This window comes from Miscanthus floridulus, chromosome 16, assembly GCF_019320115.1.
Source record: "Miscanthus floridulus cultivar M001 chromosome 16, ASM1932011v1, whole genome shotgun sequence".
Lineage (NCBI taxonomy): Eukaryota > Viridiplantae > Streptophyta > Magnoliopsida > Poales > Poaceae > Miscanthus > Miscanthus floridulus.
In genome coordinates, this window is record NC_089595.1 from 34,455,727 (window position 1) to 34,475,463 (window position 19,737).

The 19,737-nt window shown below is 49.2% G+C and overlaps 1 protein-coding gene across 1 annotated transcript; it reads left to right on the forward strand.

The window, feature by feature from the left end:
* Positions 1-215: 215 nt before the first annotated feature.
* LOC136510564 (uncharacterized) lies at positions 216-1,028 on the forward strand. Its single transcript, XM_066504973.1, has 2 exons — positions 216-530; positions 642-1,028. Exons 1-2 carry the CDS (start codon positions 216-218, stop codon positions 1,026-1,028), a joined length of 702 nt encoding a protein of 233 aa, XP_066361070.1.
* The last annotated feature ends 18,709 nt before the right edge of the window (positions 1,029-19,737 follow it).

Genomic DNA, 19,737 nt, shown 5'->3' on the forward strand with positions numbered 1-19,737 from the left:
AGCCGATTTCAACAAGTGGCATCAGAGCTAGATTCAGTCGCTGGGATCGTCACCGAGCCATCACCGCCGCGTTCATGCCTCGCGGAGCATCCAGATCGCCGCTGCGCCGGCGATCGTGGTCACCCTTCGGCAGTCGCTCAGGAGGGAGCGGCGGAAGGAACCGTGGGCTGGTGATTCACCGCACGGTCAAGGAGGTCGGCAACGCGGGATGGCCAATGCTGACGAGAACGAACTACACCGATTGGGCGGCGCTGATGCGCGTCATGCTGCAAGGACGGCATCTGTGGGACGCCATCAACGTCGGCACGGACGACTTCACCGACGACCGGAACGCCCTCGAGGCGCTCTGCAAGTCGGTGCCGGAGGAGCTGCGGGGGAGCATCGCCAACAAGACCACGGCCAAGGCGGCATGGGACGCACTCAAGACCCGGTACATCGGCGTCGATCGGGTGCGGAAGGCCAAGGCGAAGACACTGCGCCGCGAGTTCGACGGCATCACCTTCAAGGAAGGGGAGACCATCGACGACTACGCGAGCCGCATCACCAGGATCACCGACTAGCTCGCGATCCTGGGTGAGGAGCACGAGGAGGAGGAAATCGTGCGTAAGTTCCTGGAGGCTCTCCCTGATCGATTTGAGCAGATTGCGGTGGCAATTGAGACGCTCCTCGATCTTGAGGACGTGTCTTTGGATGAGTTGGTTGGGCGGCTCAAGGCGACGGAGGAGCACCTTAACCGCACGAAGGGGAGAGGTGGCGGCGGATCGGGCAGCAGCGGCGCCGGCAAGGAGATCGACGGCAAGCTATACTTCACCGAGGAGCAGGTGATCGCCCGCCTCGCGTCGCACCTCAACATCAACTCCGACGGGTCGGCGAGGCGCGGCAAGGCGCCATCCGGCCCAGGCAAGCGTCGCAGCGGCACTGTCCGCATTAAGGAGCGCGGCAAAGACGCACGCTCGGGGCCGCCAAAGGGCGGCAATGGCGGTGAGGATGATGACTGCTGCCATTACTGCGGCAAGAGCGGCCACTAGAAGCGCGAGTGCCGCAAGAGGAAGCGGGATGAGGAGAAGGCGGCGGCGGCTACGAATCAGCCGTAGGCGAACCTGGCTCAGGCGGAGCAGGAGGCACCGGCTCTGTACATGGCGATGGTGACGCCGTCAGAGACGGTCATCCACGGGAGCCACCGCACCGAGCAAGTCTTCCTCAACGAGCACAAGGTCGTGGCGGACCTGGACGCCGACGGCGAGCGCGGGGAGATGCAGTGGTACCTCGACACGGGAGCGTCGAACCACATGACCGGTGACGCGTCCATCTTCTCCGAGCTGAACCCGGTGTCATCGGCTCAGTGTGGTTCGGGGACGGCTCCCTCGTGGAGATCGCTGGGCACGGCACCGTGCTGTTCGCGTCCAAGGATGGGGGCCACCGGGCGTTCCACGACATCTACCACATCCCGCGACTCCGCAGCAGCATCCTCAGCGTCGGGCAGCTTGACGAGCATGGGTGCAAGATCGAGATCGAGGAAGGGATCCTACAAATGTGGGATCGGGCCACTCATGAGCTGCTCACCAAGGTAAAGCGCACATCGAATCGCCTTTACATTCTGCCACTCAAGCCATCGCCACCGGTGTGCCTGGCTGCCTCGTACGGCAACGAGGAGTGGAAGTGGCATGCCCGCTTTGGGCATCTCGGCTTTCAGGCGCTGAACAAGATGGGGCGAGAAGGGATGGTGCGAGGCCTTCCGCAGATCGAGCATGTCGAGCACGTCTGTGACGCGTGCCTGGCTAGGAAGCAACGTCGAGCACCGTTCCCGCAGGCCGCAAACTACTGTGCCGTCAAACCACTGGAGCTCATCCATGGGGACCTGTGTGGCCTTGTCACGCCTGCGACACCCGGCGGCAAGCGCTACATCATGCTGGTCGTCGACGACATGTCTCGGTACATGTGGGCGACGCTCCTCGCCAACAAATCCGACGCTGGGGAGGCGTTTCGCAAGCTGCGCGCCGGCGTCGAGGTTGAGTCCGGGCAGAAGATCAAGGCGTTCCACACCGATCGTGGGGGGGGGGGAGTTCATATCGGCGAGCTTCCTCGAGTACTGCTCTGAGTGCGGCATCAAGCGGCACCTCACCGCACCGTACAGTCCTCAACAGAACGGCGTGGTGGAGCACCAGAACCAGACCGTGCTCGCCATGACGCGGAGCATGATGAAGGCCAAGGCGGTTCTAGCCTGGCTATGGGGGGAGGCTGTGATGATGGCTGTCTTCCTCCTCAATCGTGCCCCGACGAGGAGTCTGGTGGGGCGCACACCGTATGAAGCGTGGTATGGCGAGAAGCCGGCTGTGCACTTCCTGTGGGTGTTCAGGTGCGTGGCGCATGTCAAGACCACCAAGCCGAACGCCGGGAAGCTCGACGACCGGAGCACGAAGATGGTGATGATCGGCTACGAGCCTGGCTCGAAGGCCTACTGGGTGTTCGACCCTGTCGCGAACCGGGTGCACGTCACTCGCGACGCAGTCTTTGAAGAAGACGCGGCGTGGGACTGGAGCGTGTCCGACAACACAGGTGGCACGGTGGGGTTCGACTACAGTGCTGGCCAGGACACACTCGTGGTGGAGGACGAGTGGGGCGAGGCATAGCTCGGGGAGCTGACTGATGCGCCTTCAGCGCACTCGCCGCCCTCAGCGCACTCACCGCTTTCTATGGACCAGCACCTCTCTTCGTCGAGCTCCGAGGCGACGTCATCGGCTGTGTCATCACCACGAGCACCGCGTGTCCACGGCGGGCCAGTACCCTGGCAAGGTGAGCTGCCAAGGAAGCAAGATGTGGTAGCTCAGTTCGTGTCTCCTACATCGGGCGCATTGGAGATGCTGGACGCGGACGACGACGAGGAGGCTGCGTACCGCTTCAGGGTCGTCGACAACCTGCTGTACGATGACGACGAACTTGTAGCAGATGGCGATCTGCTGCTCGCTGCCGACACTGAGCCGTCCACATACCAAGAGGCGGTGGACCGCAAGGAGTGGAAGCAGGCCATGTCGGAGGAGCTCAAGTCCATCAACGACAACAAGACGTGGACGCTCACCGACGCGCCTCCAGGGGTGAAACCCATAGGCCTCAAATGGGTTTTCAAGATCAAGCGCGACGCCGACGGCAACATCACCAGGCATAAGGCGCGACTGGAGGCGAAGGGATACGTGCAGCGCACCGGCGTCGACTTTGACGAGGTGTTTGCGCCGGTGGCGCGCATGGCATCCGTGCGGTTCCTCCTCGCCATTACTGCACATCATGGGTGGACGGTGCACCACCTCGATGTGAAATCGGTGTTCCTGAATGGGGACCTAGCGGAGGAGGTCTACATCGAGCAACCGCTGGGGTACGCTGTCCGTGGCAAGGAACACAAGGTGTACAGGCTTCACAAGGCGCTATACGGGCTGCGGCAAGCGCCCAGGGCGTGGAACGCCAAACTAGACAGCTCGATGCAGTCCCTTGGGTTCAAGTGCAGTATGGCTGAGCACGCGGTGTACGTGCGGGGCTCCGGCGGCAACCTGCTGCTCGTCGGAGTCTATGTTGATGACCTCGTCGTGGTTGGGGCGAACCAGGCGCAGGTCGATCGGTTCAAGGTGGAGATGGCCCGACTCTTCAACATGAGCGACCTCAGGCCACTGCACTACTATCTCGGCATCGAAGTCCGTCAGAGCGCGAAGGGCATCACACTCTGTCAAGGCGCCTACGCAGACAAGATTGTCGAGAAGGCCGGGCTCTTGGGGTGCAACCCGTGCAGTACTCTGATGGAGCCACGACTCAAGCTGAGCAAGGCAAGCTCAAACCCTCCGGTGGACAAGACCCTGTACCGTAGCATCGTCGGAAGCCTCAGGTATCTGGTTCACACACGCCCTAACATTGCATTCGCAGTGGGCTATGTGAGTCGTTTCATGGAGGCGCCCACTACCGAGCACTGGAGCGCCGTCAAGCATCTACTAAGGTACATTGCCGGGACGAGGTCCTATGGCTGTGTCTACCGGCGAGGGGAGGGAGCCCTGGAGTTGATCGGCTTCAGCGACGCTGATCACGCCGGGGACTACGATGATCGAAAGAGCACCTTCGGAGTGTTCTTCTTCCTCGGCCAGAATCCGGTCAGTTGGCAATCATAAAAGCAGCGCATGGTTGGCGCTATCGTCGTGCGAAGCGAAGTACATCGCCGGTGCTACCGTAGTGTGTTAGGGAGTGTGGCTATCGCGCCTGCTCGCTGATCTAGTGAACGCCAAGGTCGTCGCGCCACTGCTGTACATTGACAACAAGTCTACCCTGGCGCTGGCGAGGAACCCGGTGCTTCACGACAGGAGTAAGCACATCGACGTCCGGTTTCATTTCATCCGCGACTGCGTCAGCTCCGATGTCATCGAGACGGATTTCATCAAGACGGGTGATCAGCTGGCGGACTTACTGACCAAGCCGCTTCCGCGCGAACGCCTTCAGGAAGTACGCGTCCGGAGTGGCATCGTCAACATCGGTTTGGCGCAACAGAATTAAGGGGGAGTGTGTTGAATTTCCTTCTGTTGCGTATGTGTGTGTGTGTGTCTATCTTTAGCTTGTACAGCTGAGTGGTGGTGAGCGCGGCGCTTATTTCGCGTCGTGCGCGTATGAGTGCGTCTGGTGGCGAGGCTTGGCCCGGTAATGTCGCCCACGTCGCGTGGCTGTGGGATGGCGCAGCAAGAAACGCGGGGCGTGGGCAGTAGCGATGGGAGCCAAGTTTAGCATGTAATCCAAGTCAATAAAAGGAGAAAAAAAACCAGAAAAGCAGCAGTTCATGCGCTGCGCCAAAATTCTCTTGTGCCTGCTTGTTCCTGTGTTCGAGCGCGAGTTCATCGCGAGTTCCAGAGAGAGAGAGAGAGAGAGTGCAAGGAGGGAGGGCGAGCGTTCTAGCGATGATTGATCCTGAGCTGATTTCAACAGATTTAACCTTGACAATACCACAGCTGGTCAAATTTAGCCACTGAGTTCACTCAACACTTGGAATCTCTAGATGATAGAAACCCAGGCCTAGGCATGCACTACCCATGTACACAGCTGTAGGATGATCAAGTTTCCAAACTGGGCACTCATTCATATGATGACCCGGCACAGCACAGATGAAACATATCTTTGGCTTAGTGCAATTTGCAACAAAATGACCAGGCTCTCCACAATTGTTGCATGCCAATTTTCTATAACGCGGATCGATCACAAAAGGTGGATTCTCAAGAATCTCTGTACCTTGCATCTTCCCCTGCTGAGTCCCCCTCCTCTGCGGCTGCAGTACTTGCTACCGGGGTGGAGGCGACAGTACTTGTTGATGAGGTGGAGGCGGCGGTGCTTGCTAACGGGGTGGCACCTGTGGCTGCTGCTGCTGAGGTGGTGGTGGCGGGCATGGCATACCTTGATAGGCCACCTGATGCTGCCCCTGCTCCTGCCATCCCGACTGTAGATTCTAGGGGAACCGAGGTTGATTTGGTGCGGAGGCCTCTGGGGGCATTGCAGTGGTGGGTGTCGTGGTTCCGGCAGCCAAACCCATCGTCCTCCTTCATCCATTGGACTCTTGAGCACTTCAGCGTAGGCAGTGGCGAAGCTAGAGCTGAAATGAGGGGGGTGCATCACTTCAGTTGTACATAACCTTGATGTGCAAATATTTACATGGCAAAATTTGTTTTTTTAAGAGTCAGTCTCTGAACTTGTCGAGGGGCGCCACATAGGTTCAAATGGTGCACTATACATCTCTAAACTTATAAAATGGTGCACCGTAGATCCATTTTTGGACTATACCGACTATTGTGGTGTATCACTTAACAAGGTTAGGGACCTAGAAATATGTTTTCAAAATTCATGGACCTAAGTGACATCATTTGATAAGGTCAAGTTTAGAGGCCACTCAAGCATTTATCTTTTTTCAAAGTGCGACCCATGTGACATCCATTGAAATGTGTGTAGAGTTTGTGTATAGAAAAATAGATATTGTCGATTATTTTGCCACATAATTAGATGACATTAGCAATTCAAATGACATATTACCATGGCCAACCCATTTAAATCCTAAACTTTTATTGAACTATATAGTTGTGAAGTTGGTCCATATGGCACATGTGTGATTGTGGTTGGTAGATTTAGTATCACTTTTTTTTAGCTCTAATAATAATTAGTCTTAGCCAATCCAAATAAACCTTACCGTTCTTTATGTGTACTTGGTATCGAGTCTACCTATACCTCAAGTAAAAAAAAAATTCCACGATACAAATCTTAACACCAATTTATATCTATTCCTATGATAGAGATAATCTCCAAACAAGCAATAATTACTTGCTTGGCATTGGTGGACTCGAGCTTTCAGGCTTCCATGTTGGCTCGTGGGGGGTGCATTGTGACAGAACCGCTTAATTTATACAAGATCAAGTATGGTTGTCCCCGCTAACACGTTGACATGTGTATACTTTCACTTATATAAACCCGGTAGTCCGCCGAGTCTCACGAAGGACCTCGGTAAATCAACATCATAACCAAGATCGAGGGATTAAGCAAATACACATCACATACATAGAGTTGTAGCGGAAATAATATTACAAATGAGTTCACAAATATTAGTACAAGTTTAGGTTTCAAAACCGATTGGTGAAAACAACATAGCTTTCAAATGATTACATTAATATAAGTTCCAAATACATTGCTAGCATAAGTGACATCATCTAATAAAAGCATATAGATGAGAAGTAAATACAGAGTCACCGAGTCCACCGGCGGTTAGCCACCATCTTCAGCAGGTCAAGAACTTCACGTGCAACATGGTGGGATAAACCATAAGTACTCGAATGTACTCAGCTAGACTTACCCATTGAAAGTATCAAGATGCCCAAGAGGGGGGGGGGTGAATTGGGCTAATTCTAAATTTCGTTGCAATAATTAAATCCTATGGTTAGCCCAAGTAACCCCTTATGCCTAGGTAGTGTTTTTAATTGTTCTACCACACAAAAGACTTACAACAAAAGACAAGAATTGAATTACACAAAGTAAATGCTCAAAGTAAATAGAGAAGGAGGAACGCGATGATGTTTTGCCGAGGTATCGGAGAGTCGCCACTCCCCACTAGTCCTCGTTGGAGCACCCGCGCAAGGGTGTAGCTCCCCCTTGATCCGCGCAAGGATCAAGTGCTCTCTATGGGTTGATTCTTCGACACTCCGTCGTGGTGAATCACCCACAACCGCTCACAACTTGGCTTGGGTCATCCACAAGCTCTCTGGATGATCACCAAGCTCCCAATCATCACCAAGCCGTCTAGGTGATGGCGATCACCAAGAGTAACAAGCACGAACTCTCACTTGACCACGACAAGCCTAATGAGAAGGTGGATGCACACTTTGCTACTCTTGATCTTCACTAATAAGGGCTCTCTTTGGGATTCTCAAATCTCAATCACCTCACTAGGGCCTTGCTCTTCTTGGCACTCTCTAAGGTGTTTCTCAGCTATTGGAATGAGCAAAAGTACCCCCACACACGAGCGGAGGTTGTATTTATAACACAGGTTGAAAAATGAACCATTATGTGCCTCTGCGGGGTGACTGGACGCTCCGGTCATGTTGACCAGACGCACCGGTCAGTATACCCTGAGCTCCAGTGGTTATGAGTTGACCGGACGCATCCGGTCATATTTTCCCCTCACGAGAACCTTACTGATGTCGACCAGACGCTGGACCTCCAGAGTTCGGTCACTTGCTGTGCAGCGTTCGGTCAGTAACCGGAACCTGATCAGCGTTTGGTCAGCATTGACCGGATGCGTCCGATCAGCATTGACCGGACACGTCCGATCAGGATTCTCCCTCTCTGAGACCTTACTGGAGTCGACCGGACGCTGGCCCTCAGCGTTCGGTACCATGACCTCGCAGCGTCCGGTCACTTCCAGATACTTTCACCTTGGTCAAATGAACTGATCGGACCCTGAGCCAGCGTCCGGTCACACCGGAGCCAGCGTCCGGTTAGTATTTGACCCTCCATTCACTTCCAACTCTCGAACATATGTGAATGAAGTTTGCTCCATTGGATCATAGGGCTATTTTGGAGCTACCTAGTGCTAGTTATAACAAGTGTGCACCACACCTAACTCACTAGACTCACCTAGGTCAAGCTACCCATTCATACCCCCCTTAATAGTATGACCAAAGGAAAACAAAGTCCTAAACTACTCTATGTGTCTCTCCAACTCCAATCGACACTTAGAACTAGTTCATCCTTAACCTTGTCGTCCATCCTTTGAAAACCGAAATGATTTCCATCATAGGGGCATGACAACCATGATTGCCCATTCGATCTCCATTACCGTGACCTAACTCAATTATTTCTACAAAACACACGTTAGTCACAGTAATCACGTATTGTCATTAATCACCGAAACCCAACTAGGGGCCTAGATGTTTTCAATCTTGCCCTTTTTGGTGATTGATGCCAATACTACCTCGAGTATGTGAAAGAGATGAGGTTTTTAACATGCTTGGTTCATATAAGCTTTAGGCAATAAGAACAAAGGTGTTAGACAATCTTATATGACCAAAGCCAACATGATGTACTCAAAAGATATGAAATACGCATGAGTACAAGTAATAAAGCTCATTTGCATCGGAGTAAAACATGGAAGCAAAGGCAAATGAGCAAAACACAAGTGATATGACATATAAAGAATTCAAAGTAGAGAGCACACATGTCATATATCACTATCATGTAGATATCACTGTCACATAAATATAGTAAACATGAATGCATAATGTATCTCACACATAAAAACTCCAAATGTAAATAGATAAGCTAATATAATAACTATGCTCCCCCTAAGCCTAACATACTCAAACTCTCTCCCCCTTTGGCGTCAAACACCAAAACCTACGGGTCGGTTGGCGGGGCTGCAGCGGACGAGCCAGGCGTTGAGGTATGAGAAGCAAGGTGGAACTGGGTGCCATCATCGTCTGATTCAGAGCTTTGTGCTGCCTGACCCTTTGTAGCTAGTAGTGATGCTGAAGAAGTCTAGGTCGGATCAGGAACTGGTGCTGCTGTAGGCTGAGAAGGTATAACTAAAGCAGTCGGCTCTGATGATGCCACTAAGGAGGGGAGCATCTCTGTCGTTGCTGTGATAGGTGTAGCCATAGAAGGACCTAGAGCATGTAGGTATGGAGGAGTGGGCTGCCCTATCAACTCACTAAAGGAGGCTCCAAGACTCCTAGAGACTGAAGTGTCTGGCTTAAGAAGCGACGCCGTCTGTGCTGGTGTGAAGCCCGTCTGGAGTGGTGTGAACTGCGGGGCTACCACTAGCGAAGCAAACTACTAGGACACCTGCTCTATCGGTGAAGCATACTGTGCTAGTGGCTGTCCCTGACTCTGAAGCCCACTAGGCTGTAACGCTGGAGTCATCAAAGTGGTAGCAGGCTGACCAAGCTAGGGCGAAGCCTGTGGTGGTGGGGCCCCAATCGCCTGCACTACATGCTGCATGAACCCTAGAAGCTGCTGCTGCATGAGGATCTACTGCTGATGCATAGCCTGCTGCTGCTGCTATAGTGCCTATGTCTGCTGCTGAATAACAAGCTGCTAGCAAGTGTAGTAGCTGTCTCCTGAGCCTATCTGGCCTGATCCTGCCTCATCCGCTCAAGTATAGCAAGAAGAGCGGGGTCAGTCTGCGGGGCAAGTGGCGCTGAACTGGAGCTACCAGCCTCAGCATCATGTCGTTGTGGAGGCATCTATGGAATGGGCTGGTAGTCATCATCAGAACTGTCACTGGGCTCGCTAGTGACCAACCCCTCCTACTGAGCAAGCTCTTCCTCCTCTATGGCTGCAATATCCCTAATAATATCGTCCTGCTGGGCTACAGTCTCTGGCACCTCTAGATGGTGGCGCGGCTGACTAGGTGTCTATGGTGTACTGTGGTGGATCATCTAAGTTAGGTTATAAGTAGGGAACTCTGTCGTGGCACCACTATACTTAGCAATCATCTGAGGCAACCTAACTGTAACTGCTCTATGGATAAGGAATGTGACCCACTGAGCATAGGGTAGCTACCTATGACCTCTGAAGCCCTCAGCTATAGTATCCTCCATCTCTGACAGGAGAAGATCTCAGATATCAAAAACTGTCTACTGCATGAGAGAGTAGAGAAGCCATAGCTAAATTTGAGTCAATCCCTCTCTGTATCCCATCCTCAGAAGTAAAGTCCTCCTCATAACAGCCTCAAGCACGTGAGTAGTGGGCGTGAGATCACTAGGGTTCCTCCTTGACCCCTCGCCAAAAGGCTCAGTGAAGCAGTGACGTACCAAATCTGTAGGGGGTACCATGCCACCATGAGGGCATCTGGGGGGTGCAGTCTGTCCATAGCACACCTCATGGAGCCTGACTAGCTGCTCTTGAAGCCTGAGAATCTCCCTAACCCTGGTGCTCATCAACCGATAGTCTCTACCACCGAATGCAAAGTGAATAAACCTATGGTGGGGGTCAATCCAGAGGGATGTATAGAACTGACAAACCCAAGATGGAACATATAATCCGGTCCGTCCAATCAAATATGTTAGCCCTGGCAGATATGCAAGGTAGGGGCGAATGTGCTCTCCAGCTACTACAACAATAGACTCTATGTTGCACACTCTTTGGGGTCTGAAGACTGCTCCGCTGTTCAGATAAGTATTATAGAAATCCTCTTGTAGGGGTGCATAGAATCCCTCTAATGCTCTCTCATCCCTCCTGGGTGGAAACCACACCTCAAAGTCAACGAACCTCAGCTGCTGCACCTGCTTGGCCGTGGCAGCCCTTAGGTCAAGATGGGTCACTGGAGGCGGACCCTATGGTCGAGGCAGTGGACGAGAACCCCTCCACTGAGTGACTGGCCTTGGTAAAACTGGGACACGAGTACGACCAGAGCGGCGTAACTATGGCTGTGGTGCCGGCTCTGTCTCCTTGGCCTGCTGGACCTACTCACCCTCCTAAGACTGCTGTGCTAGCTGTGGCCCCTGAGTCTGCTGAGCTAGCTGAGGCTCCTGAGTCTATTGTGCGGGCTGAGGCTGCTGCTATGGCTCCCCCTGAGGCTGAACCTCGTCAATGGCAACATGACGTCCTCCAATCATGAGGGTCCTAGCTAGACCACGATGAAGACGCTCAACTCGCTGAAGTGTAGCCATTGCCTCTGGTGAAAGCGGATCAGCAATCCGGACTCCACTGCGAGCGCCTCCTCTCTTGGCATGCTCTGTGGCCTCTGCAACTACGGTAGTTCTCGCTGTGTCTACATCTGAATACTTGCGCTTCCTAACTGCCAGCTTCTTGGTCGCCATGCCTTTAGGTTCTGTAGGCTGGTGAGGAGAGGGCCTCGGATCCTCATCACCGGGACCACCGCCGACATTCTTTGTATGAGCCATCTGAAAGATCTGAGATGAATCAACTGCCCCTGACAAAGAAATAGCTGCCTCTGACAAAGATCAACTATCGCTGACACTGTCGAGGCTTGGACTCGTTCCATACTCGTGAGCTTGGCCCCGAGTTGACTGACAACTGTCGCTGACACCTCAATGGAACCGGCTCGATGCACGATGGAATAGATATGATATACAAATAAATACAATGTGTCTAATAGATGCGAAACCCTAGGAAGCAAGCAATTTAGATATGAAATTGAAACGTGGGGCTTGCTATCTGACGAACCAGCAAAACAGCGAGAAGAGGAACGGATCGAGGGACACCAAATCGGCTAGGGTTGCTGGTCGGCGAGGATCAACAATGCAATGCGATGAATCGATGGCTGAGGGTAGTAGTAGCTAGGGCACCAGAACAGGGCTCGGCAGCAGCGTTAGGGTTGCGCGGTAGTGGGGAGCAGAGAGGCGCGGGGAGGCGCTACAGGCGGCGGTGCTGGTGAGGAGCACGGTGGCTCTAACTCGGTGTGGGGGACAGCTGCAGACGGTGGTGCTAGAAGCTATGGGCAGTGAGTAGGGCATAGCACCGAGAACGGACGGTGCGTAAGGCACGGCGGCGATGCATGGGTAGGGCGATGCGACGGCTCGGAAGGCAAGGGCACGGTGGCACTCGGGAGCATGAAGCACGGCGGTGGAGGCGAGCTCTAGAGGTGGCGCAGGCAGGGCACGATGATTTGAATGGCGATGTCGGCACGGCGAGAGAGCGGATTAGGTCAAGGTACGACGTGCACGTGGATTATATGGGGGTCCCCCAGTGGATCAGAAAAGGAAACGGAGAAGAGTCCTAAAACCGCACGAAATCTACTGACCGGACACTCTGGTGGCAGCGACCGGACGCTGCCACCCAGCGTTCGGTCGATTCCAGAGGGGTCCAATTCCTCTGGAATCATGACCGAACACGTCCGATGGACACCGACCGAATGCGGCCAGAGTCTGATCACCTAGCCTTGATGTCTTCATGATCGATCGGACGCTGAAGCTCCTTCTGACCGGATGCTGGGAAAACACTGTTTCAGCGTCCGGTCACTCCTGCTCGGCAGCAGTTCACCTCCTATGAACTGACCGGACGTTGGACATTAGAGTCTAGTGCAGTGTCCGGTCACTCTTTCTTCAGCGAATCTTCAATGTCCTTCGCGCTGCGTGTTCCCAATAAAGTCCCAACTTGAATAAGATCCAAATAAACACCAATTGGGACTGATATGAGTGACCTCTCTCAAACCCTCAAGTTTTTCAAAATATTTTGCCTTAGGCTATAATTCTTTTTAAGAAATTAGGCAATAAGAGGGCAATTTGAAGACAAACGACAAACAACAATCATGCATATGCAATGCAATACTTGAAAGTAAATCTAGTGCTTGTCAAGTTTGATCCAAGGTTAAGCTTCTTCACATGCTTTTTGGTGGTTATCTTAACCATGTTAGACAAGCCCTATATGCATTACAAAACATTAAACATGTTGTATATTACAATGCAATGCAAGGGACAACATAAGCTTAATTTTTAGTGAAGTTACTAAAATCAAGCACATTGAGCTCATTCCGCAATCTACAAAATGTTGCCTCATCTAGCGGTTTAGTGAAGATATCCGCCAATTGATCCTCGGTCCTTACACCTTCTAGTGATATATCATTTTTAGCAACATGATCTCTAAGAAAGTGATGGCGAATATCTATGTGCTTGGTGCGAGAGTGTTGAACCGGATTATTTACAAGTTTTGCCACACTTTCATTGTCGCACAAAAGAGGTACTTTATCTAGAACTACACCATAGTCTAGCAAAGTTTGTTTTATGTAAAGTATTTGTGCACAACAAGCACCCGCGACAATGTATTCTGCTTCGGCGGTGGACAAAGCCACACTATTTTGTTTCTTGGAGGACCAAGACACAAGTGATCTACCAAGCAAATGGCACCCTCCGGATGTGCTCTTTCTATCAACTTTGCAACCGGCATAATCCGAATCGGAATAGCCAACTAATTCAAATATAACTCCTTTAGGATACCAAAGGCCAATGCTTGGTGTGTACTTAAGATACCTAAGGATTCTTTTTACGGCAATTAAATGAGTTTCCTTAGGATTAGCTTGAAACCTAGCACACATACACACACTAAACATGATGTCGGGCCTAGATGCAGTCAAATATAACAAGCTACCAATCATAGAGTGGTAGAGAGTATGATCAATCGGGTTACCTCCCTCATCTAGGTCGAGATGTCCATTGGTTGGCATTGGAGTCTTGATTGGCTTACATTCATCCATCTTGAATCTCTTGAGAAGATCATTAGTATATTTCTCTTGAGAGATGAAAATCCCTTCTCTCATTTGCTTGACTTGAAAACCAAGAACGAATGTAAGCTCTCCAATCATTGACATCTCGAACTCTTTCGACATCAATTCACCAAATTCTTTGCATGAATCTTTATTTGATGATCCAAAGATGATATCATCAACATACACTTGACAAATGAAGATATGCCCATCAAGCTTCTTGATGAATAGTGTGGTGTCGACCTTCCCAATGAGGAAGTCCCGAAGGCGCTCATACCAAGCTCTTGGGGCTTGCTTAAGCCCATATAATGCCTTGGACAACCTATAAACATGATTATGATATCTAGGGTCTTCAAACCCAGGAGGTTGATCAACATAAACTAGTTCATTAATAAAGCCATTTAAAAATGCACTTTTCACATCCATTTGATAAAGTTTTATTTCATGATGTGATGCATATGCAAGGAGGATAATGATGGCTTCTAATCTTGCAACCGGGGCAAAGGTCTCTCCAAAATCAAAACCTTCAACTTGAGAGAACCCCTTTGTAACTAGTCTTGCCTTGTTCCTCACAACAACACCTTGATCATCTTGCTTGTTTCGGAACACCTACTTTGTTCCAATACTCTTGCACCTTTTGGTCGCTCTTCAAGAGTCCAAACTTCATTGCGGGTGAAGTTGTTCAACTCTTCATGCATGGCATTTATCCAATCCGGATGTTGAAGAGTTTCTTCTACCTTAGTAGGCTCAAAGCAAGAGACAAAAGAGTGATGAGCAATAAATGAAGCAAGTTTTTGAGATCAAGTCATTACACCCTTTGATGGACTCCCTATGATAAGATCTTGTGGATGATCTTGAAGTAGAGGTGTATTTCTTCTATGAACCACTTGAGGGGGAGGTTGTGGAGCATTAACATCTTGTGCTTGTACCACCATTTGTTCATGGGAGACATGAGTGTCTTCATTTCCTACTCTCCCATATTTTTCACCATCTTGTGGCACACTTGATGAAGAAGGTGGATCAATCACTTGTACATCATCTTCATCATCTTTAGGCTTGATGTCTCCAACCAGAATGTTCTTCATAGCCTCCCTCAATGGTTTATCACCTACATCATCAAGATTCTCATGTGCTCCTTGGGAGCCATTAGATTCATCAAATTCCACATTATATGTTTCTTCAACCAAGCCGGTGGCATGATTAAATACTCTATATGCTTTGGACTTTGATGAGTAACCAACAAGAAAACCAATATCACAACGTCTTTAAAACTTTCCTAGGTGTTGCCACTTCTTGTAGATGTAGCATTTGCAACCAAACACCCTAAAAAAGGAGACGTCCGGCTTCTTCCCATTGAGCAACTCATAAGGTGTCTTGCCAAGGAACTTTTGAAGGAATAGGCTGTTGGATGCATAGCATGTGGTGTTGATTGCTTCCACCCATAGAGCTTTAGGGGTGTTGTACTCATCAAGCATTGTTCTTGCAAGAGTGATTAATGTCCGGTTCTTCCTCTCAACTACACCATTTTGTTGAGGAGTATATGTTGTGGAGACTTCATGTTTGATTCCAACTTCATCACAATAAGCTTCTATGTTTGTGTTGTCAAATTCTTTCCCATTGTCACTTGTTATCTTCTTGAGCTTCACTTCAAATTCATTTTGTGCTCTCTTGGCAAACTTCTTGAAGAAAGATGCAACTTTGGATTTGTCATGAAGGAAGAATACCTATGTATACCTTGAATAATCATCAACAATCACAAGACAATAAAGATTTCCTCCCAAACTCTTGTATGTTGTTGGTCCAAATAAATCCATATGAAGGAGTTCTAGCACTCTTGCGGTTGACATGAAAGTTTTTATTGGATGGATATTTGCATCTTGCTTGCCGGCTTGATATGCACTACAAAGCTTGTCCTTCTCAAACTTCACATCCTTCAACCCTCTCACAAAATCATTCTTCATAAGCTTCTTGAGTGAGCTCATCCCAACATGAGCAAGTCTTCTATGCCATAACCACCCAAGTGTTGTTTTGGTGAATAGGCATGTCTTCAAGTTTGCAGCTTCGGAGGTGAAGTCCACTATATATAGGTTGTTGTATATAAATCCTTTGAATATCACATGTGAAAGCTCTAGTTTGGTTTTGGTGAATTGATGAAACCCTAAGTGCTAACCTAGTTCATCAAGTGATCATGAGATAGGTAGCACACTTCAAGTAGAGAAGCAAATGAAGATCATAACATGACAATGGTGATAGCATGGAGATGATCAAGGGCTTAAACTTGAAGAGAAGAAAGAGAAAAACAAAAAGCTCAAGGCAAAGGTATAACTTGTAGGAGCTATTTTGTTTTGGTGATCAAGACACTTAGAGAGTGTGATCACATTTAGGTTTGATAGCCGTACTATTAAGAGGGGTGAAACTCGTATCGGAATGCGGTTATCAAAGTGCCACTAGATGCTCTAACTTATTGCATATGCATTTAGGATCTAGTGGAGTGCTAACACCCTTGATAACATTTGTGAAAATATGCTAACTCATGTGCACAAGGTGTTTGCAGGGTTGAGATGGGTTTGGGTCCCTCTCTCCCTCCCGCCGAGCTTGCTCGGTGGGATTCAGCACTTTTGGAAAAATGAAATGTCTATTTTCTATTGCGCCGGATGCAAAATTCTTGGTGGTTGGCACAGTTGAGCAAGGGTGAAGAAGTTAGAGTTGAAATGGAGTTGGTCGAAATGATGCTGGTGTCGGTCTACTGACTAGACGCTGGGTCACTCAGCGACCGGACGCTGAAAGGCTGCGTCCGGTCGAGCTGTCAGACGGCACAGTAGGTAGGGTTGAGCACCGGACGCTGGTCTGCGTCCGGTCAAGGTGGACCGGACGCGTCCGGTCGAAAAAACATGCCTCGGGGAGCTTACTGGAAACGACCGGACGCTGGGGCTTCAGCGTCCGGTCAGTTTTGACCGGAGCGTCCGGTCAGCTTCGTAGCCATTGGAATCTGACGAATAGCATTTGAAGCTGGTGACGCGTGGCGTCCATCGGGCGACCGGACGCTGAGGGCCAGCTTCCGGTCAGTATGACCGGAGCATCCGGTTAGAGCGCGTTTTGCCCAGTGAAGGGGTATAACGGCTCTATTTGATTGGGGCTCTATTTATAGCCCCATGGCCGGCTATGGCTCACATCTTTGGCCATTTTCATTGTCATAGCAACCTTATGAGCTAAGCCAAAGCCCTCCCACTCATCTACATCATTGATTCATCATCATAGTGAGATTGGGAGTGATCCAAGTGCATTGCTTAAGTGATTGCATCTAGAGGCACTTAGTGATCGTGTTTCGCTGCGGATTTCGCTTGTTACTCTTGGTGGTTGCTGCCACCTAGACGGCTTGGAGCAGCGAGGATCGTCGAGCGGAGGTGGTGATTGTCTCCGGCTCCGATCGTGGTGATTGTGAGGGGTTCTTGACCTTGTCCCCGGCGGAGAGCCAAAAGGTACTTTAGTGAATTGCTCGTGGCTTGTGTGATCCTCATCTTGTGTTGGTTGTGCGGCACCCTATTGAGGGTTTGGCGTGTGAAGCCAATTAGCGCGTGAACCTCCAAGTGAGTGAATCGCCACAACGAGGAGTAGCTTGCCGCAAGCAAGTGAACCTCGGTAAAAATCGTTGTGTTCGTCCTTTGATTCTGAGGTGATTGGTCTCCATTGTTATTCATCCTTGTGATTGATTGGTTCACACCTCTACACAGCGGTATAACTATCCTAATCACTCTCTTTACTTTACCGCAAACTAGTTAACAAGCTCTTTAGTGTAGCTAGTTTTGAGAGCTTGCTTGCTTGGTTGGTGTGGCTCTTTAGTTAGTCTTTGAGAGCACACTAACATAGGATAGTGTCTTTGCTATTATGTGAATAGACACTATCTAAACTAGAATTGTGGTAGGAGGCTTGCATTTTGAGTAGGCTAGCGCAACACTTGCTTCGCCTCATAATTGTCTAACCTTTTGTTAAGTGTTGTTGTAGAAATTTTATTAGGCTATTCACCCCCCCTCTAGCCATTAGGACCTTTCAACATGATCATCATCCTTCTTGGATACAACAACCTCCTTCTCGGTAAACATGCATTGGAAGCCAAGATCACACAATTGTCCAATGGATAGCAAGTTGAAACTCAATGAAGCAACATATTGCACATTTGAGATGGAATGATCATTTGATATTGCCACTTTGCCCAATCCTTTAAGTTATCTCCAAATGTGATTCTTTCTTACCCATCTACTTCTTCATCTAGTGAGGTGAACATACAAGGATCACCGGTCATATGTTGTGTGCAACCACTATCAATAACCCAATGACTTCCACCAGTCTTGTAGTTCACCTACACACAAGAGATCAAGCTTTAGGAACCCAAACTTGTTAAGGGCCCTTCACCTTCTCAACAAGTGACTTTGCAACCCAAATTTTCTTAGGCCTATTATTATTTGGAGGTCCTAAGAACATCACTTTCATCTTTCCACTAGAATCCTTTCTAAGCATGTAGTGAGCATTGAAGGCAAAGGGTCTAGCATGCTTGGGCAAGGGTTGTGGTGGTGGAGTTTGGCACTCATGAGCAAAGTGGCCTTCTTGTCCACACTCAAAGCATCTCTTTAGCTTTGATTGTTGTTGTTGAGCTTGAGCCTTCTTCTCTTTGTTTGCCATGTACCTAATGCCACTTCTATCCATCTTCATGACGGTGTTCATTAGAAGCTCACTTTGAAGATACTTGCCTCTAGTGAACTTGCTCAATCCAATCTTGAGATGCTCTTTTCCAACTTGAGCTTCTTGTTCTCTTCCTTGAGTGCATCACTACTTTTATCTTCCTTGAGTGCAACATTGTTTCTCTCCTTAAGTTTCTTGTTTTCTTCTTTTAGCTTCTCATTCTCAAGAATCAAGTTACCATCATGATCAAGAGTTTCTAGCACAATGGTGTTGTGGGTTTTGAACTCTTCAAACTCTTTCTTTAGCTTTTCATTGTCATGCTTGAGCTTGACATACTCATCATAGTCATTGCACTCAACCACTTGCTTGCCTTTGCCACTAGATCCTTGCTCAATGCTCTCATCAATTAAATCATCACATGATGTAGCTATGTTAATCTTAACAACATCGTTAGTAGCATCATGTGGCTCATTGGGTAAAAATTCTTGAGCAATAACAAGATTGTCATGATTAATCTTGAGAGTAGTATATTCATCTTTTAGCTTGTTATGGCTAGTGATGAGCTCTTTGTGCACCCACTCAAGTTTATCATGTTTATCTTTAAGCTTTTTATTAGAAGATTTGAGCTCCTTGAGTTTGGATGACATAGCATCATTTGCTTTTCTAAGCTCAACACTAGCCTTTTCGGCTATCTCACATTTAGCTAAAAGAGAATCATTCTTAATCTCAAGCTTTTCATTTTTAGCTCTAGTCTTTATAATGATCTTAGTGTATTTCTTTAGCAATTTAGCAAGATCATCATAAGTAGGTGACTCATATTCATCATCATCGCTATCACTATCACTATCATCATTATGAGCATGATCATCACCACTACTATCATCATCATGTGATACCTTTCGTTCACCTTTGGCCATAAGGCATAGGTGTATAGAGGATGATGGCGGTGGTGGCGGTGAAGATGATGAGTCAATAGCAATGGCGGCCACCTTCTCATTGTCACTATCATCATCGGATGATCCACTAGATGAATCAATGTCCATGAGCCAATCACCGACGATGTAAGCCTTTCCACTCTTCTTCTTCTTGTGGAAGTCCTTCTTCTTGCCATCTCTCTTCTTGTATGGCTTGTTCTTTTTCTTCTTATCTTCATCTTCATTGCTTGAGTCATCTTTCTTGCCCTTGTTCTTGTTCTTGAACTTGTCTTTCTTGGGCTTTGTGCATTGGTGAGCTAGATGACCAAGTTCTCCTCAATTGTAGCAATCCATCTCGAAGATTGGCTTCCTTCTAGAACTAGTGAAGAACTTCTTCTTCTTGCCATCAAACTTGACGCCACTCTTGTT

Bases quoted from the DNA above. Each gene is read 5' to 3' on its own strand.
- LOC136510564 (XM_066504973.1), top strand. From the start codon at position 216: ATGCTGACGAGAACGAACTACACCGATTGGGCGGCGCTGATGCGCGTC. The intron at 531-641 runs GCGAGCCGCATC...CGATTTGAGCAG, and splicing joins GGGAGACCATCGACGACTAC to ATTGCGGTGGCAATTGAGAC.